Source organism: Natator depressus, chromosome 7 (assembly GCF_965152275.1).
Source record: "Natator depressus isolate rNatDep1 chromosome 7, rNatDep2.hap1, whole genome shotgun sequence".
In the NCBI taxonomy this organism is placed as follows: Eukaryota; Metazoa; Chordata; order Testudines; family Cheloniidae; genus Natator; species Natator depressus.
In genome coordinates, this window is record NC_134240.1 from 120,253,045 (window position 1) to 120,270,652 (window position 17,608).

The 17,608-nt window shown below is 40.7% G+C and overlaps 1 protein-coding gene across 2 annotated transcripts in view; it reads right to left on the bottom strand.

Moving 5' to 3' along the window:
• The window catches only part of SUFU (SUFU negative regulator of hedgehog signaling), a 118,089-nt gene that overhangs the window by 97,262 nt on the left and 3,219 nt on the right, over positions 1 to 17,608 (bottom strand). For both annotated transcript variants that reach the window (XM_074959462.1, XM_074959461.1), the window contains exon 2: positions 15,788 to 15,922. In XM_074959462.1, the coding sequence (XP_074815563.1) occupies positions 15,788 to 15,922 (135 nt within the window). The remainder of the gene's footprint in view (positions 1 to 15,787; positions 15,923 to 17,608) is intronic.

Here is a 17,608-nt window from a genome sequence, read left to right on the forward strand (position 1 = left end):
CTGTAGCAAGAAACAAGAAAAGCTTCTTTTCATTCCAGTGCAAAGATGGCAGTATTTCAGGCTGCTTTTAAAAGCTATGGGAAAAAGAGACACTCCTGGACAAGTAGCAGAGTGTACTGGGTGTTTACTTTTGAGAGTGAGTGTATAAACATATCAGGGTTATGAATCCCTGAAAATGGGCATTCACAACTGGAAACACTGACCCTTAGCTATAGCCACGCCAGTTAGCAAATGAGAAGCACTTCAGAATAATTTTTAGTTTAATTATAGCTTCACTTTGGTAAGTTACAGAACAGCTCTAAACAACCATTTCTGGCCCCAATAATAGGATCAATCTTTCCCAAGAAAACTGGGCTAGCAGATAGGGCTATGACCATTGATTCAGAAGCCCTGGGTTCAATTTTCAGCTTGGCCATGTACTTCCTGTCTGACCTTGGGGAAGTCATTTCAGCTATCTTGTGCTTCTGTTTCCCTCTGTAAAATGGCGATAGCACTTCCCTATCTCACAGGGATGTTGCAAGGATTAAATCGTATTAATTGTGAAGCACTTGGATACTATGGCACTGAGGACTATATAAATTACCTAGACAGAGCTCCCATGACTCTGACATCAGCAACAGCTACTGTTACTTCCTGTGCAAAGTCAAGAGTTTTCCAAACTCTGCCCCACAAGGGAACAGTAATTGCCTATCTACCCTGTTGCCTTTGTAAGCATTAATTACTGTTAGTCTGTAATTTTCAAAGGATTTTAGTTATTCATTCGAGAAGTTAGCTATGGTACAAGGCCATTGACAGGGAGTTCAGGTCACCTCCCACTTAAGTCAATAAAAGCAGAACTGGGCCAAAGTATTTTAAACTCCAAATTCTGGTTACATGGATAAGTTTTACAAAAGATAAATAGGACATTAAAATAGAGATTTTTCTGATGTGCCAGTGTAGGTCTTACTTTTGTTAAAACACTAACAAAAAAATCAAAAGCGTTGTGCTAGTTCACAGGAATCCGAAAGGGACACTAACCTGTCTTGATTCACAGTCCCAAACTGTGTGAAGTCCAAAGTTTTAGAGATCTCATTTACATTTCACCATTTCTGCCAAGTTAATAGTAATAATAAAAAGGCTATTTTAAAAAAATATTTAAGGGACCCGCGTAGGCTATGTACCAATATCTCAGTTAAATGACCGTCCTATAGTCTTCATTCTCAGCAAAATATTGGGCAAGAGCTGATTTGTAACACAACTGCTCGGATTCAAAGGGTCACCCTCTTAAAATAAAACCACAGAGGCACTCTATGCTTTTCCACAGGAAGTGATATACACTAAAATAAATATACATTCCAAAGGTAAAAAGCTACCCCATCTTGCTTAAATCAGGAAGTGACTTGAGAAGACACGTTAAGTGAGATCCTACAAGCCAGTGCTGCATCAGACCAAGCAAAGGGGAAGGAGGATGAATATTGCAGACAGCCTGGGGAAGGAGTGAGTGGACAGAAGAAAGGCCCAGGAGTCCCAGCAAGACAAGCACCAGGACACAATAGGGCTTCTCCGCCAGCAAATGCAGATGCTGCAGTCTCTTGGGACCTCCATATTCAACAATCCTGGGCTCGACTCCCATTGCAGTCCCTATGCCTCTCCCCTCAGCATTCCATATGGCCTCAGGGCCCACATGCCTACCCCTACCATCCCACACCAGAAGAAAGCATGGACAGCCACAGCTTCACATACAGCAACTATGGCTGTCACAGGTCAGTGTAAGTGTAGGCTAAATGGATGTGAATGTTCTTTCCCCTTGTTAACTTCGCTTGTAAATTGCCCAGATTTTTCTTTGCGCTGGTTTTGTTACCCAAAATTCTATTGTTTGGCAAATAATTCAATCTTTATTCGTTCCCAACGTATGCTGCAAAGAGCAATGAAAGCACCCACTTCAGTATTTGTTACTGTGGAGTGTGACAACTCATAGTACTAGTGATAGTAACAATCATTAATGTACAGCAAGTACAACAAAATTATTAGGTGCATTCTTAACAGGCCCCAAAACAGCAGCGCCAGGTAGAGGTTGAGCAATAATGTATACATCACAATGCATTACTGTGGCTCACTGTTAAAGTGTTCTTGCAAAGCCACTCCATCTCTGCCCTACCCCCCAGTGGCAAGTTTCCCCCTTTTACTTCACAGAGATTATGCAGGTCACAGCAAGCAGCTATAACCATTGGGATTTTTTTTCACTGAGATCCAATCTTGTGCGTATCCAACGCCAGTGTCCCTTCAATCTACCAAAAGCACATTCAGCAGTCATTCTGCACCTGCTGAGCTGGTAGCTGAATCTTTCCTCGATGCTGTTGAGGTAGCCAGTATGCGGTTCCATGAGCCAGGGGAGAAAGGAGTTGTCTGGGTCCCCCAGGACCATTATTGGCATTTCAACATTGCCAATGGTACTCCGCTAGTTGGAAAAGAAGGCCCTGCTTGTAGCATTCTGAACAGTCCTGCGTTCTTAAAGACGCGAGAGTCAGGCACCTTCCCTGACCAGCCAGTTTTCATGTCAGTGAAGCATCCTTGGTGACCCCCCAGCACTTGCACAACCATGGAAAAGTAGCCCTTTCTGTCGATGTACTCTGTGCAAGGTGGGCTGGTGCTAAAATAGGCGCGTGAATGCCATCTAATGCTCCACACCAGTTCAGGAATCCCATTGCGGCAAATCCATCCACTATGTCCGACACATTGCTGAGACTCTCAGTCTGGCATAGCAGGAGGTGATTAATGGCCCCATGTGCTTGCATGACAAGACACCCCACAGTGGATTTTCCAACTCCAAAAGGATTCCCACTGACCAGTAGCAATCCAACGTTGCAAGTTTCCACAGCCCCTGGCTTCTCCACTGTCAGTACAGCTCTCATTCCGGTGTCCCTGTGCTGGAGGGCGGAAGCGAACTTGGGACACAGATCCAGGAACATGGCCTCCCACTTCCAAAAGTTCTGCAGCCACCATTTGTCATTCCAAGCCTACATTACTATGCAATCCCAGACAGTGCTCGTTTCTCAGGCCTAGAAGTGGTGGTCCACCATGTGCTGCTGATCTGTGAATGCCATCAACAACCTTGAATTGGTTCTCCATCTGTCCCCCAGCAATCTGTCCTCCAAGCAATCATGTTCCCTGCTGATTTCATTCTTCTTGTGGCTCTGTAAATACCGGAGGATTGTGTAGGAGGGATGACAAATAATCCAAAATGAATAGCTGATATAACTACTAATTAGTTTATTACAATAATGCCTAGAGGTCTCAGCCAGTGATCCGGACTCTATCACACCATGTACTGTACAAACATTGGAGTCTGCTATTAGTTCCCCCCCCCCGCCCCGCCCCATCAGCTACATTATGTAGGTAAAATAAATCATATAGGAAGCATCTTTAGTGTTTCACTTGGATTCAACCTAAATCCTTAATCATCACAAAGAAAAATTACTCCAAAGCAATGAAAGAGTCTTGTTAAGACAAGGAATCTGACTGGAACTCAGATTTAGGCTTTAGTCCCAGCCATACCATACACTTTCTGAATCCTGAGTGATTATGGTCAAGTCACTTAATTTGAGAGCTGTTTCCCCATCTGTAAAGGTTGGGATAATACTCCTTCACCACCCAGGATGATGGCAAGCTTTGTTCAGAAAATGTAGCAATGAGCACCAGAGAAAAGTCTATACATTAAGTAAGGAAAGAAACCCCAGCCTTAGCCCGGAACTCATTAGAGCAGGGAAAGGCAAAGAATTAGACCAACAGCGACAGTAGAATACCAGAAGGGAAATTCAGATAGCTGAGACAGATGAACTACATTTTAGTCTTAAATTTTAGGCTTCTCCTGAAAGTTTATCCTTCTCGTAACCCTTAAGCTTTCAGGGGCATGGATTCTGCAGTGTACTTACTGCTGTCAAAAAGCTGTCCTTAGCGCATTATTTGTGCTGCAACCTTAAGAGACAGTTTTTACACAAAGGGTAAAATCCTGGCCCCTCAAAGTCAACAGAAAAATTTCCAATGGAGTCAGGATTTCCTCCAAAGATTTTAGTCAAGAGTAAATAGCCTTGTCTCTTTGCCAAGCAGTATTAGTTTTGGAGAGTCAGTTACTTGCTGAAACAGAAATAGAGAAGTTTCATGGAGATGCACATCAAACAGCTATGTATATTTATAGCACATTTCAGTATCACCTTCATCATAATAATATTATAATCATAACTGCACTAATCCAGAGTATTTACACCTGAGGGAGGTATAAACTATACTGCAAAATGCGGAAGCCTAGCATACAGCTCTTCACACCCATTTTGCTAAACAGAACTCCCCATCCAATCTTCCAACAGTAAATTCTCCATTACCCATAAAAGAGATTTTAAACAGAGACGTGAAACATAGCTGCACATACAGATGTAAGTAACGTAGGAAACATCAATTTTGGGTTGATCCACATGAGGCAATTTACTGGCATTAGTGTCATTATGTCGACATAAGCTAAACCGAAGAAAGTCCACTGCGATTCCAAAGAAGAGTAGCTACGCAGGGAGTAACATCAAGATAGCTAATGACAGGATAGTTAAACTGGTACAGTAGCACTGGTAAGTTTTCCTGTGTAGACAAACCTTTAGTCACTGCAAAAAAAATGAAGAGTAACTGGAAAGTTAAACTGAAGTTCAATACAGACCTCTTTCAAAGCAAGTTATAAACCAGGTTTATGCCACAGAATAAGCGGTAATACAACATCTATTATGGCATGGGATTTAGATGGAAAATTGTTTCTACCATACCACTGTGTCAGGGGAAAAAAAAAAAAACAAAAAAAAAAAACACCACACAGGTGTGAATCAAGACATGCATATCTTGCATTATTTACTTTGTTAGCATCATTATTTAGGCACTAAAGAAAGAAAAATATATTCCCCCTTCGATATTGGAGCAGGAGCATCCACACAGCTAGAAAAGCTGAAGTAACAGCAAGGTCTGGGGGTTGTTTAATTACGCCAACAGGAGAGCTCTCTCCCATCAGCTCAGAGCAGCTACATGAGAGCTTACAGAGGCACACCTTCATCAGTGCAGATGCACCACTGTAGCCCCTCTAGTGTAGATATAGCCTGAAATGGGGCCTTGCATCACATGGACAGTGCCTGCATTCTATTCACCACAATTTATCCTTTTGAGAGGGTTCCTAGAGTGCCTGTGATCAGACACATCCAGAGTCTGATTCTCTGTTACTACACAAAGTGTAGGCTCATTTTCACCAGAGCAAAGTGAGCGTAACACAACTAGTCAGAGATGGTAGACTGTGCATTCACATTACACAGGTATAAATTACTTAAGGCGAAGGGTAACAGAAAATCAGGCCTTCAACGTCTAATAGAGTGTGATCTACCTGCACCAGAGTAAATGCAAAATTTGACGATGGGGGTTCTGTAATTCTTATGGTAATGTCCAGCAAGTATACTGTTGGGAGCAGCAAGTTTTCAAGCCACCAAGCCATCCCAGACTCATTTAGGATGGGATTACAAAGAAAGCATTTGAATAGTGAAACTGCTGACATAAGAATAGTCATACTTTGGGGAGCTAGACGAGAAACTATTCCCACCTACGACAAATGCCCTTTCCTTATGAGCAATGGTGGATATTTTCCCAAGACCTCTGTTCTTAAAATGTGAACTACAAAGAAAAACTAAGCAGCAGCAATAACCTCAGAAGTTTATGCAAGTTATTGCCACAAACCAGAGAGAGAGGCATTTAGAAGAGATTTGAGGTTAAGACAGTTTATTTTCCCTTTGCACTTTAATGAAAATTTCTTACTTCCTCCTCTATAAGTAAGGAGACTTTCCTTCCTGTCTGGCATTTGTATATATCAAATCAAGCCCATCCATACAACTGGAGAGTTTAATATGAGCCACTGTCCAGCAATGGAAGCGGAGCATCTTGTTAGGTCCACTTTACCTTTTAAACTCCTATAAACCTCCTTATTTAGTTTGTGTTATTTTTGTTCCCCCATCAACATCCAAGAGTATCCAGGCTTACAAGTCATGGTATGACTGGTTCTCATTTTCAGAGATTACTCATTAATGTGTTCCACCTATTAGTGCTATTTGTCTACTAGTATACCTAGTTCTCCCTCCATCTCCACTCTTCTCCTCCAAAAAATTTTCCTTCACATCTTTTTATGGAAATCGAGCCATCCTCAAAGTATTCTTTTCTTAAACATGCTCCATATCCACTCAACTTTTTCTAGTTGACATGGACCTGGGTCCTAAAGTTCCAAGCTGTCATTTGAAGAAGTTGGATTCCCAATCTCTTCCCCTGGGCTGACAGACAGAGCATGTTGAATGAGGTGGGACAGCTCTGCCTCTCTGCACCAGTGACCCATCAGATAGGTTCTGAAGGAAGCCCTGCCTCTCTCAAAGGGAAAGCATTTTGGATGAACACACACAGGCAGAGGATGTGCTGACAAACATTCAAGTTGAATTTTGAGAGAAAAAAAACCTCTTTGGAAATGTGCTGTCTTTCTTCAGCCGCCTTCATTGTGTGTCAGGAAAATGGTTTTTGCATCAGAGAGAAGATGTTTATCCTACCAGGATGCACATGCAGATGTGCTGCTGATTGGAAAGTTGGCTTTGCCTCCAGCAATGCAGCGCTATAAACCTAGTTACATTCATTTTATTGAAAACAGACCACCTTATAAATTCAAACGACTGGGCTAGTGTAAATGTTATAATTCCCCTCAACGCTTCAAAAAAAGAGTCTAATATCCAAATCCAACACAATAAGAATGTGCTTTGGTTCCAGCCTCTGCACGCACACATACAACAGCACAAGGCAGACTTCTCTGTAGGTGGCCCAAGCCGTCTGCATTATTAATGGAGCTAGCTACCTCAAACAAATGACATTTCGAAACCAAATACGCTTGGGGGGGGGGGGGAAGGGGGATGTTTCCACATGGTGACCATAGCTTCAAGGGAGGTCTACCTCCAACACAGAATCAGAAGTTTTAAACAGCCCTAGTGCATTACCTCAGTGGGGTGAGGTATCTGTGGAGTGCGCGATGGTAGGGTGATGCTTGGTTTAAATTATTTTTTCAGATGTATCAGATTTGCTTAACTAAGCCAACGTACAAAGAATAAAAACGACAATTCATTAGGTATATGGATTCTGTCCTCCCTCACCCCATCCCTCAGGCAAAAGCCTGAATGAAAAGAGGAGCATTACTTTGAGGGTCAATATATTTCATCTCTGATCGACAACATGGGAGGAAGGCAGAGAGGGGGAATTCCAGAATAAAATGCCCTCCTCCATAAACTCAAGACTCCTTGCCTGCAGTCCAACTAACTTAGATGTAGGACAGTTGACTCAAGCTCCTCCCCCTCAGTTGACCTTAATATTCAGCTCTACATTTCCCCCTCCCCTGTAGCAGATGTTGTCCCAGGTGATGATTTTTGGATGTACTGGCTAAAGCTCAATTTGTGACAAGACACAGTGATGGTGGTAGAAAGTGAGAAGCATTTGAGAATGAGCAGAAGTCTGTCAGAGCAATACCGGGCCTCCAGAATTTTACTGGACTTACTGGTGCTCTGTAACACACATCTCAACACACTGGTCAGAAACACCTTTCATTTTTGCCAGGCAAGCGACTGCAGCTTCCTCAGATATGGACCCAGACGTGATGACTCATACTCTAGTCATCTCAAGGCTGACTACCGCAAAGTGGTCTACCTTGTCCTGGCTGTGATCATCACAGGGTAACTGGAGTCTTGACAATTTAAGCACAACAAAAGACTCTTCATTATTATAGCAAGGCCTTGGGTAAGAGGAGGCCACCAACCACCCTACTTTTTTTTTTTTTTTTTTTTTTTTTTTTTTAAATCCTTGATATTAATGGGAAGGAGCAGAGAATTTGGTTCCACAATGGATACGAAAGCTACTATTGTTTTAATTGGTGCCCAGAAATTCCAGCAGTGAGCACATTATGAAGCCATAGATCAGGAGCATCAAATCCATTAACTGGAAAGTGCAGAATTTAAGGTTTTCATCATGGGGTGAGCTGGAACAGAAGTTCAGGTCTCCATGCCACCTTCAATCCGTAATGGATTTCCCACTGATGTCAACAGCACATTTGCACAAAGACCAAGGATAAAGATATGGCAAGGACTTCATTTAGTAACTACAATTGTTTATTTTTTCAGTACTTTATCCTTTACAGTTCTGGGCAACTGCACTTATATTGCCCTCCATAGTCTCTCCAGGGCACCCATTCTAGGCTCCCAGCTCCTCAGATGTCACCTCCCTTGGGCAGGGACCTGCTGCACAGCTCTCCACCTACACTGCGATATCTCCAGCAAGCCAGACTGCCTAAAAGACCAGCCAGTATCTGTGCTTTGCTCTCTCCCCCCAGAGGTTACAGAGACAGTATAATGCCTACAGTTGCAAGTTACCACAGCTCTTCATCAGCAAGCACATTTATCCTTAAGGGAAAAGCATTTCAGAGAAAAACATTAAAAACAATACAAGTACCTACACACATGCTGAAAAGCTTGCCTTAGATCTCACAGACTCAGACTTCAAGCTCTGGTAGGTGTCAACCCCCTGCGGGGGGGTGGCGGGGTTTCACCTTCCGCTGTGGCATGGAACACGGGTCACTTACAGGTTTAAACCAGGGCTATCAAGCTATTAAAAAATTAATTGTGATTAACTGCGCTGTTAAATATTTTTGGATGTTTTCTACATTTTCAAATATTTTGATTTCAATTACAACACAATATGAAGCGTACAGTGCTCACTTCATATTTATTACAAATACTTGCATTGTAAAAAAAAAAAAATAGTATTTTTCAGTTCACCTAATCCAAGTACTGTAGTGAAATCTCTACCATGAAAGTGGAACATAAAATGTAGAATTATGTACAAAAAAATAACTGCATTCAAAAATAAAACAATGTAAAAACTTTAGAGCCTAGAAAGTCCACCCAGTCCTACTTCTTGTACAGCCAATTGCTCAGACAAACAATTTGCATTTGCAGGAGATAATGCTGCCCACTTCTTGTTTACAATGTTACCTATATGGCACTGTTATAGCCAGTGTCAAGATATTTACGTGCCAGATATGCTAAAGATTCATATGTCGCTTCATGCTTCAACCACCATTCCAGAGGACAGGCGTCTATACTGATGACGGATTCTGCTAGATAACAATCCAAAGCAATGTGGACCGACATGTTCATTTTCATCCTCTGAATCAGATACAAGCAGAAGGTTGATTTTCCTTTTTGGTGTTTGGATTCTGTAGTTACTGCATCGGAGTGTTGTGCTTTTAAGACTTTTGAAAGCATGCTCCACACTTTGTCCCTCTCAGATTTTAGAAAGCACTTCAGATTCTTAAACCTTAGGTTGAGTGCTGTAGCTGTCTTTAGAAATTTCACACTGGTACCTTCTTTGCATTGTGTCAAATCTGCAATGAAAAAGCATTCTTAAAATGAACAACATGTGCTGGGTCACCAGCTGAGACTGCTATAACATGAAATATATGGCAGAATGTGGGTAAAACAGCAGGAAACATACAATTATCCCCCAAGGAGTTCAGTCATAAATTTAATTAAGGCTTTTTTTTTTTTTTTTTTTTTAAACAAGCATCGTCAGCTTGGAAGCATGTCCTCTGGAATGGTGGCCAAAGCATGAAGAGGCATACAAATGTTTAGCATAGCTAGCACGTAAATACCTTGCAGTGCCAGCTACAGAAGCGCCATGAGAATGCCTGTTCTCACTTTCAAGTGACATTGTAAATAAGAAGCAGACAGCATTATCTCTCGTAAATGTAAACAAACTTGTTCAGCCATTGGCTGAACAAGACATAGGACTGAGTGGACTTCTAGGCGCTAAAGTTTTGCATTGTTTTATTTTTGAGTGCACTTATGTAACAAAATTTGTAAGTTGCACTTTCACAATAAAGAGATTGCACTACAGTACTTGTATGAGGTGAATTGAAAACTACTATTTATCATTTTTACAGTGCAAATATTTGTAATCAAAAATATAAAGTGAGCGCTGTACACTTTGTATTCTGTGTTGTAACCGAAATATATATTTGAAAATATTTAATACAATTGGTATTCTATTATTTAACAGTGCAATTAAAATGGCAATTAATCGTGATTTCAAGTTCATAACCGTCTCTTATTCAGAACCAGAACAACTGAGAATAATTCCGTCTTTCCTTCATACAACTTGGGCCTTTGATTTTGGCCTCATGCAGCAGATGATCAGCAGACAATGGCCCAAGCCTCAGGGCATAGCTTCAAAAGGCTGGGGTTTTACATAACCAGAGGTGGCACATTTGCATTCACCTGCCCATAGATATCCCCTAGGAAAACCACTCAACACTCAAAGTCTATTCTTGGCTGGCACGTTGTTCAATATAGCCCTTGGAACCTCGAGGTCTCACGTGTCATATCTTCCCCCTCAAAAGGTTACATATAAGCCCAGCCCACAACAAAACACAAAGCATTCACTTAATACAATGGACTCTAAAGATACTTAAAATTCAATAAGGTCCCAAAGATATTGCTGGCAATTACCATATCTGTCACACTTTATTGTTGCATTCAGCAAGGGAAGTGCACCAAACTGTAGAACCACCACCATTTCTATCCTTCCACCCACCCCATCCTCCTTTCTGTTTCTCTCTTCCCCCCACATCTCTCTCCTCTGTCTGACAAGCTGCATTTCCTTCCCTAGCAACACCTGGCTCTTCACTCAAACCACCTTCTCTATTCAATCCACTAAAATGGTTACCAAAGAGTCTAATGCTTAAGTGTCAGTTGACTTGAGAGCTAATACCCTAGTGAAATGAGTCAAAGGCAGAAGGAAGGTTGCATCTCCTGATTATTGTTTTAAGGCAAACTGAGGCACACATGTCTGCAGTAGTTAAGCTCAGTTCACATTCGCACATCTTTGCAGCCATGGAAGCTAGAAATTTACTGTTTATACAAATTTTCCTGGAATCCCAGGCTTGAATCCAAACCAGACTGACTTCATTTTTCATGATTTCAAGGCAAATACAATGAATTTCATGAAGTTTGTGGGCAGATCTTTCAAATGTCAAACTCAAAAAAACAAATTCTAGTGTCTTATCTGCTCTAAATTGACATTTCTCTAACACCACTTTTCATGGAATAAAGAGGCTTACCCCAGAGTCCCTATCTCCACTACCTTTCAGTGTGCTAGCTGTCAGATTCCGAATGGCACAATGTAGCCAGAACACAATGGAACAGTATTCTGGTTCCACTACACCACTATGCCCCACCCCCTGAAGCATGGGGTAGGAGTGCCGGGCTAGTGGGTTGACACTGCAGTTTCGGACTACACCACTGCACATTCTCAGTTTACAGCTATAGCTCAGTGGTGCTTTATGTAGTTTGTAAAGCACTTGGGGACTCTTTAGGATCTAAATTTCAGACTCTGGGCTGCCAAATTGAGGGAAGAGGAGTTATATGAGGGGTTACAGAACTAAGAGGCTCACTAAAGTGACACCTGTCAGTACTATCAATCTACATTCAGGCAAACTCATAAGGGGAAGACAGTTCTCACTGAGGGGAGAGTGTACTGATTGCAACTTTCAAAATATCAAAATTCCGACTTTAAGATACAAAAACCTCACCAAATTCAGTAAGAGCTTTAAAGAAAAAATTATTCTCCTCCTCAATCCCATGTGTTACCGCTTCCAGTTTTTGCACTTTTAATAGCCATAACAAATACCCTATCAATTCACCTGGTCTGTATGAGCAACTAGTGCATGTCATGAAATTCTCAGAAGATTTGCACATACCCTTACCTTTAGTAGGGAGGTGCCACCCATAGAGACAACATGTTGTCCCAGCATGCAATGCTCCTTCTTGATAAGAGTGGAGAGCAGCTCAAATCAAAAGGAGCATTACAAACTGGGACCTGTTGTCTCAGCAGGTGGTGCTGTGCAGCTGTATTAGAGCTGATTGCAGCTGCCTTCATCTCTGTTTTATGCAAATTTGCTGCAGCAATTAGGCTTCTGCCAAGCTGCCAGAACAGTCCCCCGTCTGTGTGCAGATCAGGACACAAACTTCATAGTTTTAGGAACTTGTATTAAAAAAAAAAACACCTGAACATGAGAGCAGTATTGGAGTTTTCTCCTCTGGAGACAGCAAACATTAAAATTAAAAAAACCACACACCCACAATTCAGTCCTGATATAAATTGTGTTTTCTGCTGTGACTCGATACTATTTCTTCGTAGATTTCATACCACTGAAGTTATTCAACCCCTTCACAGTTTTTACAGCGTGCAGGTCTCTTGATGGAATAGCAACGTACCCTCTTTTCAAGTGCTTGTTAAACTACTGGGGGTGAGGGGTATCTTGTGCTGAACTGCAGGCCTGGGAAATGGGAGATATGGCTCCGCAACAGACTCACTGTGTGACCTTGGGCACGTCACCTCCCCCTTTGTAAAATGGAGGTCATCTTTTCTTTTTTCCACCCTTTGTCTATTTAGATTATAAACTCTTTGAGGGCAGGGCCTCTCTCTTACTGTGTATATACAGCACCTAGCACCAACAGGGCCCTAAACTCAGCTAGTGCCTTTAGGTGCTACTATAATAAAACAAAAATAACCCAGGTGGAAAGACGGCAGTGTATTACAAAAAGGTGGATGAATTCTTGGAATAGAGGTTATTCCTCTCTGAGCAGGATGTAGATGTGTGTGACCTTGCAGTAGACGTAGCAGAATAGGATTTAAAAAATAATAATTTACAGAAAATACCAATGCCTATTTTTAAGCATTTTTTTATTTTATTGATTTAAATTTTCACAGTTGCAGGAAATTATGGAGGGAATCAGACAACGGGTGACAGTCAGACAATTTAATGACAGTAGATACTGAGATTCAGAAAGTTAAAGCTTTATAACTGTTAAAACACAAGTGTCAGCATCACATCAATATACAAAATACTGATCCTTAAATCAAAAGTCTCAGAAGACCTCCAGCAGCATTTTTCTTTCTTTGCCTTTGTAAATTTCAGTTATTATTGATGAGGAAATGTCCACTGCAGCATACACACACAAACCAATGAAAAAACATTTACCAGCATTTACCAATACAAGTCTAATCCTTCCAAGGCTATCTTTAAGAGTGTTTCAGATATCTTTGACGGGCTGAATCTTACACATTTATAAATACAGTACCACTATGCCATATATAGACTTCAAAAAGTAACACATCCAAAAGGATTATACTCTTCAACACTATGGATTTGCTGCTTTCTAGAGCAGTGGGGTCCTCCCCTGAATCAAGCTACAAACAAGTCTGAATTTTAAAGGCAGAGAAGTTAGAGAAGGTGGAGAAACCTTTTCAAAAGGGTTAGGAAGGGGATCTCTGCTACCACTCAGGTAGTGCTGCACAGCTATTTAGAAATACTTATTTCCATAAATATAGTTTTGTGTGAAGTCCCAATCAAAGACCTCTGGTTCCGTAACACTGTCATGATGCAATGATTTAGGATGCAGAGCACAATCAAGCCAACACAGCTGGTGTCATGGTTGCCATTATACTATGAAACACTGAGTGCTTTTTAAATAAAAAAAAAGTTCTCCCACTTGAAATTCTTAAATTTCTTCCATGTTATTCTGTAGCTCCTAAAAACAGACCTGTTTTCTAAGCAGAGCATAACCGATATTTAAGCAGTGCAGGAAATAGTGCTATTTTAACTGAAAATAAATCTGTCAGCAAGGAGTCACAGGGAGAGCTACACTTCAGACTTTTCAGGTTCTTATTAAAAAATATAAATTAAAGTCAACATGTTCACTTCATTTGCAACATCTGTTTGCTATTTCATTATTAATATACATACAGGGGGCCCCCCAATTCAGGCTGGGTTCACTCCTAAAAAACCTTTCAGCTATATTGGATTATAATTGGTCTAAATTGTACAGAATAACATAAAAGTATTACCAAAAAAAGTCTGTTTGAGAGAGAGGTTGTGTGCTACACTAGGTCACAAGGAAATAGATTTAAAGGCTTGCATAGCTTTTGGATCAGGGCAGGTTTTGTTTAGGAAGACAGTGTATTTTGTAACAGATTAAGCAGGGAGGAGTTATGAAAATGCACACTTCTTAAAAATCTTACAGACTTCTGTGATCTGGTCAGGTCCAGTAATCTCTGCAATCTATGGAAAAACTCCATTTGATTTCAGTGGGCTTTGGATTTGATCTATAGTGTATTACTGCAGGCTCCACCTTAAAAAAGGTCTAAGGTTGTAATGGCAACAGTGAAAGTCATCCAAACAACTTTAGTTCTACTTTATACCACTGCCAACAGCTCCCATGTGACCATTTTACCCTCCTGAAGGACTCTGAACGGAATTCTGTTAAAGATATTTTCATAAGGACTTTAATAAGTTTACTCCCAAAGAATGAGAGGCTCTTTAAGGCGGGGAAGCCACTATATTTGTACAGATTGCACACAGAGTTAACTATAGCACACCAAGTTTATATGTTTGTCAAGACACTAAAAAGGGATTTTCAACACCTAGCAGCACCCACTGAAAGCTACTTGATGCTGATCTCTTTTTAAAATCTGGCCATACATGCGGTCTTTTGCTCTTAACTCTACTGTGCTCTTACCATGTAAATCTCATAATTTAAGGACCTGAAAGTATCTGGCTGTGGATCCTTAGTCACTTTGCCTGCTGCCTTGTGGATGTGGGGGAAGTTAAAGGAACTGGCTGTGTGCCTGCTTTTGCGAGACAAAGCGAAAGACATGAGTGAAAAACAGCTGGCTGAAGCTTAACCCAGGCAAGAAAGAGGAGGTAAAGTTTAGATGAGCTAGTTTAGACCCCCACAACCATACCAACAATCAAGGTTATTTGCCCTTGAACTGTAAGACACTACAATTCACAGATTCACTAGATCAACTCTCTCTGCTCCATAAAAGCCAGGTAACAACAACCACCAGAAGGTCTCTCCTCCCCTGGTTAGAAGACTAGATACACTACTCTGAGAAGACTTAGAAACCACAGCCCATACGTTTATCAGCTACTGTTGCTTGCTCTACCTATAACTAATGGTCAAGACCAGTAGGAAAAGATCAGAATGAGATCTAGTCTGACCTTTCTTAGCCTGATGCAACATACCTGACAAAAGCCTAGCCACCATATCAGAAGCTAAAAAAAGAGGAGGGAGAAGTAGCAGGGAGAGAGGAACCATCTCCATGTGTGAGCAGCCCAACAGTAGGGGAGCGAGAACAGAGATCAAGTGATTATTTTCTTATGCTTCTATTACTGTATCTTTGCACCTTTATATCGATTGGGATGGAGGCCCAGCATCTACAAATGCCTCCCTGTGACCACACACTGATATTAACATTGCCTTCCCAGCTCAAGGAAAGGTGCCCCAACAGCATTTTAAGGAGGAGGTTCTTAACAGGTGATTGGTGAGGGTTTCAGAGGACCACAGTGGAACAGTTTAAATATCGAAGTATCAAGCAGAAGAAAAATAAGAATTTTATCAAAAGTTAAAATCATTAAACAAATAAGTTAACCAATCACGTTCTAAAGTAGGCCCTGGTCTTGCAAGGAGAACTACATGGTAGACTCCTGCACCCATGAGGAGCTGCAGTTCCCTTTGAATGGTCTTAGTCTACAACGCAAAAAATACGTATGTTTGACCCACTAAGAAGATGCTGTTTTACTGTCCCTTGCTCCTCCTCATCCACAACATATACAAAGCACAACATGCAGCAATAGAATCCAGAAGGCACTCACTCGTGAACTCTGTTGTCTCCATACAAGTCACTTAACCCAAAGCTGACATAATGCCAGTGCTCAGGAACATTCAACGCTGGGTTTCCCAAGTTCCTGTACATGCTAACGTAGTCCAGAGGATCTGGTCCCCCCAACCTGTAAAAAACAAAAGGAAGTTCTAGTATAATACTGGAGAAAGACTGTTTTAACTGTTTTACATGCTGAGATAAAGGGAATAATCTCACTGTCATTAGTCCCTTTTTTTTTTTTTTTTTTTTTTTAAAGAAAGCTATGAAGACAAAGGTGAACTTTTCTATGTATTATCACAACTGTCTTGTTATGACACTTTCAAGACTCCCATGAAAATAAAAAGCACAGCTGAAAGACTGAGTCTTACGCTAAATTAATATGAAGTCTGCACAGATACTGGTATGGGCCTTTTAGACAAAGCCTTGCTTCAAATCACTGCAAGTGACAAAAATTAAATTGGCATATCCGAATTCCCTCTAGAAAAGCTAATAAGGCCAAGTTAAATCCAGAGTTTTAAGCATAGGAAGACAGGGTGCACGTGTCTCATATGTTGAGTGTTTTCAAAGTTAAAGAATGAAACTGTCTGGAGGACCATTACTAAAGTTTCCACAAAACACCCAAAGATGATTGAAAAAGTATACTAGAAAAACGGTGATATCAATACTCACACTGCAAACCTTTAACTCAGTTCAGAGATGTATACTCCTACTTTTTCTAAATCATTCTATTTCTTAAAGTAGAATTAGAAAAGACTGAGTTTTAAGAGAATACTGTATATTTCTGAAAGCAAACAAAATGTGAATACTGGAGACAAAAATCATTCTCTCTGCAAAGTTATATTATTATTGTCGTCTTAGTACACTAAGAATGTCAATTTAGAATGATTTAAAAATATATCCCACAGCATCAAGTTAAATATTAGAATTGGTTGCATAGTGGAACACTACTTACAGTCAGGATATAGCAACTAGCAGACTACTTAATGGAATAATCCATTTTATATAAAAATGGAATTTGCAGAGTGTTTTACTGCTGTAAGAGAAAAAAAAATTTGGTTGACACTGTAACAAGGTTAGTGGACTCATTAGCAATTTGTAGTCACATCTGGCTGTACAGAGAGAAAGGTAACGTCAATGTGAGAAAATGGGCCAAACTGTTTTCCTTGGTATTTGTACTATCATAAAACAGAAAGGACAGATGAAAACAAAGGACAGACAAGATGTCAGCCACGTTTATGGAACACAAAAAGTAGCTGTTTAACCGTTTCCTGTCTGACCTGCTTTCTGGTCAAAACAAAAATACAAAACAAATGTAACAAGAGCCAAACAAAAAAGCCATGGAACTAAAACAGCTGCATACAATCATACCTCTTATTACACGCTAGCCCCCATCCCTTTGTATGTTGTCTGGTCAGGCCCCAATCCTATAGTTTGTTGCTCACAGGCATATCAGGGCCCTAGATTGTAATTTCATCAGGGCAGAGGCTTGTCTGTAAGACACTTAAGTACACTCTTCATGCTATACAAACAATCCACCAGAACAATCCATATATTGCACAAATATCTGAATCGTCATTACTTTTGGCCTTCCAAATACCTCTTCATATACTGTCCTCTGCAGGAGTTTGCTATAATGCACACTTTGCAATTGTACTGTAATCTTCATTTTTCTGTGTAAAGGTTCAGACACAAAGTTGTGATAAATGGAAGCGTTTAGACTTTTTTTGGAAAATTAGAACTGCATAAAGTTAAAGTGCTAGCATGGGAAATAAATGTGTTACACCACGTTCAGTTGGATAGGGGATGTGAGCAG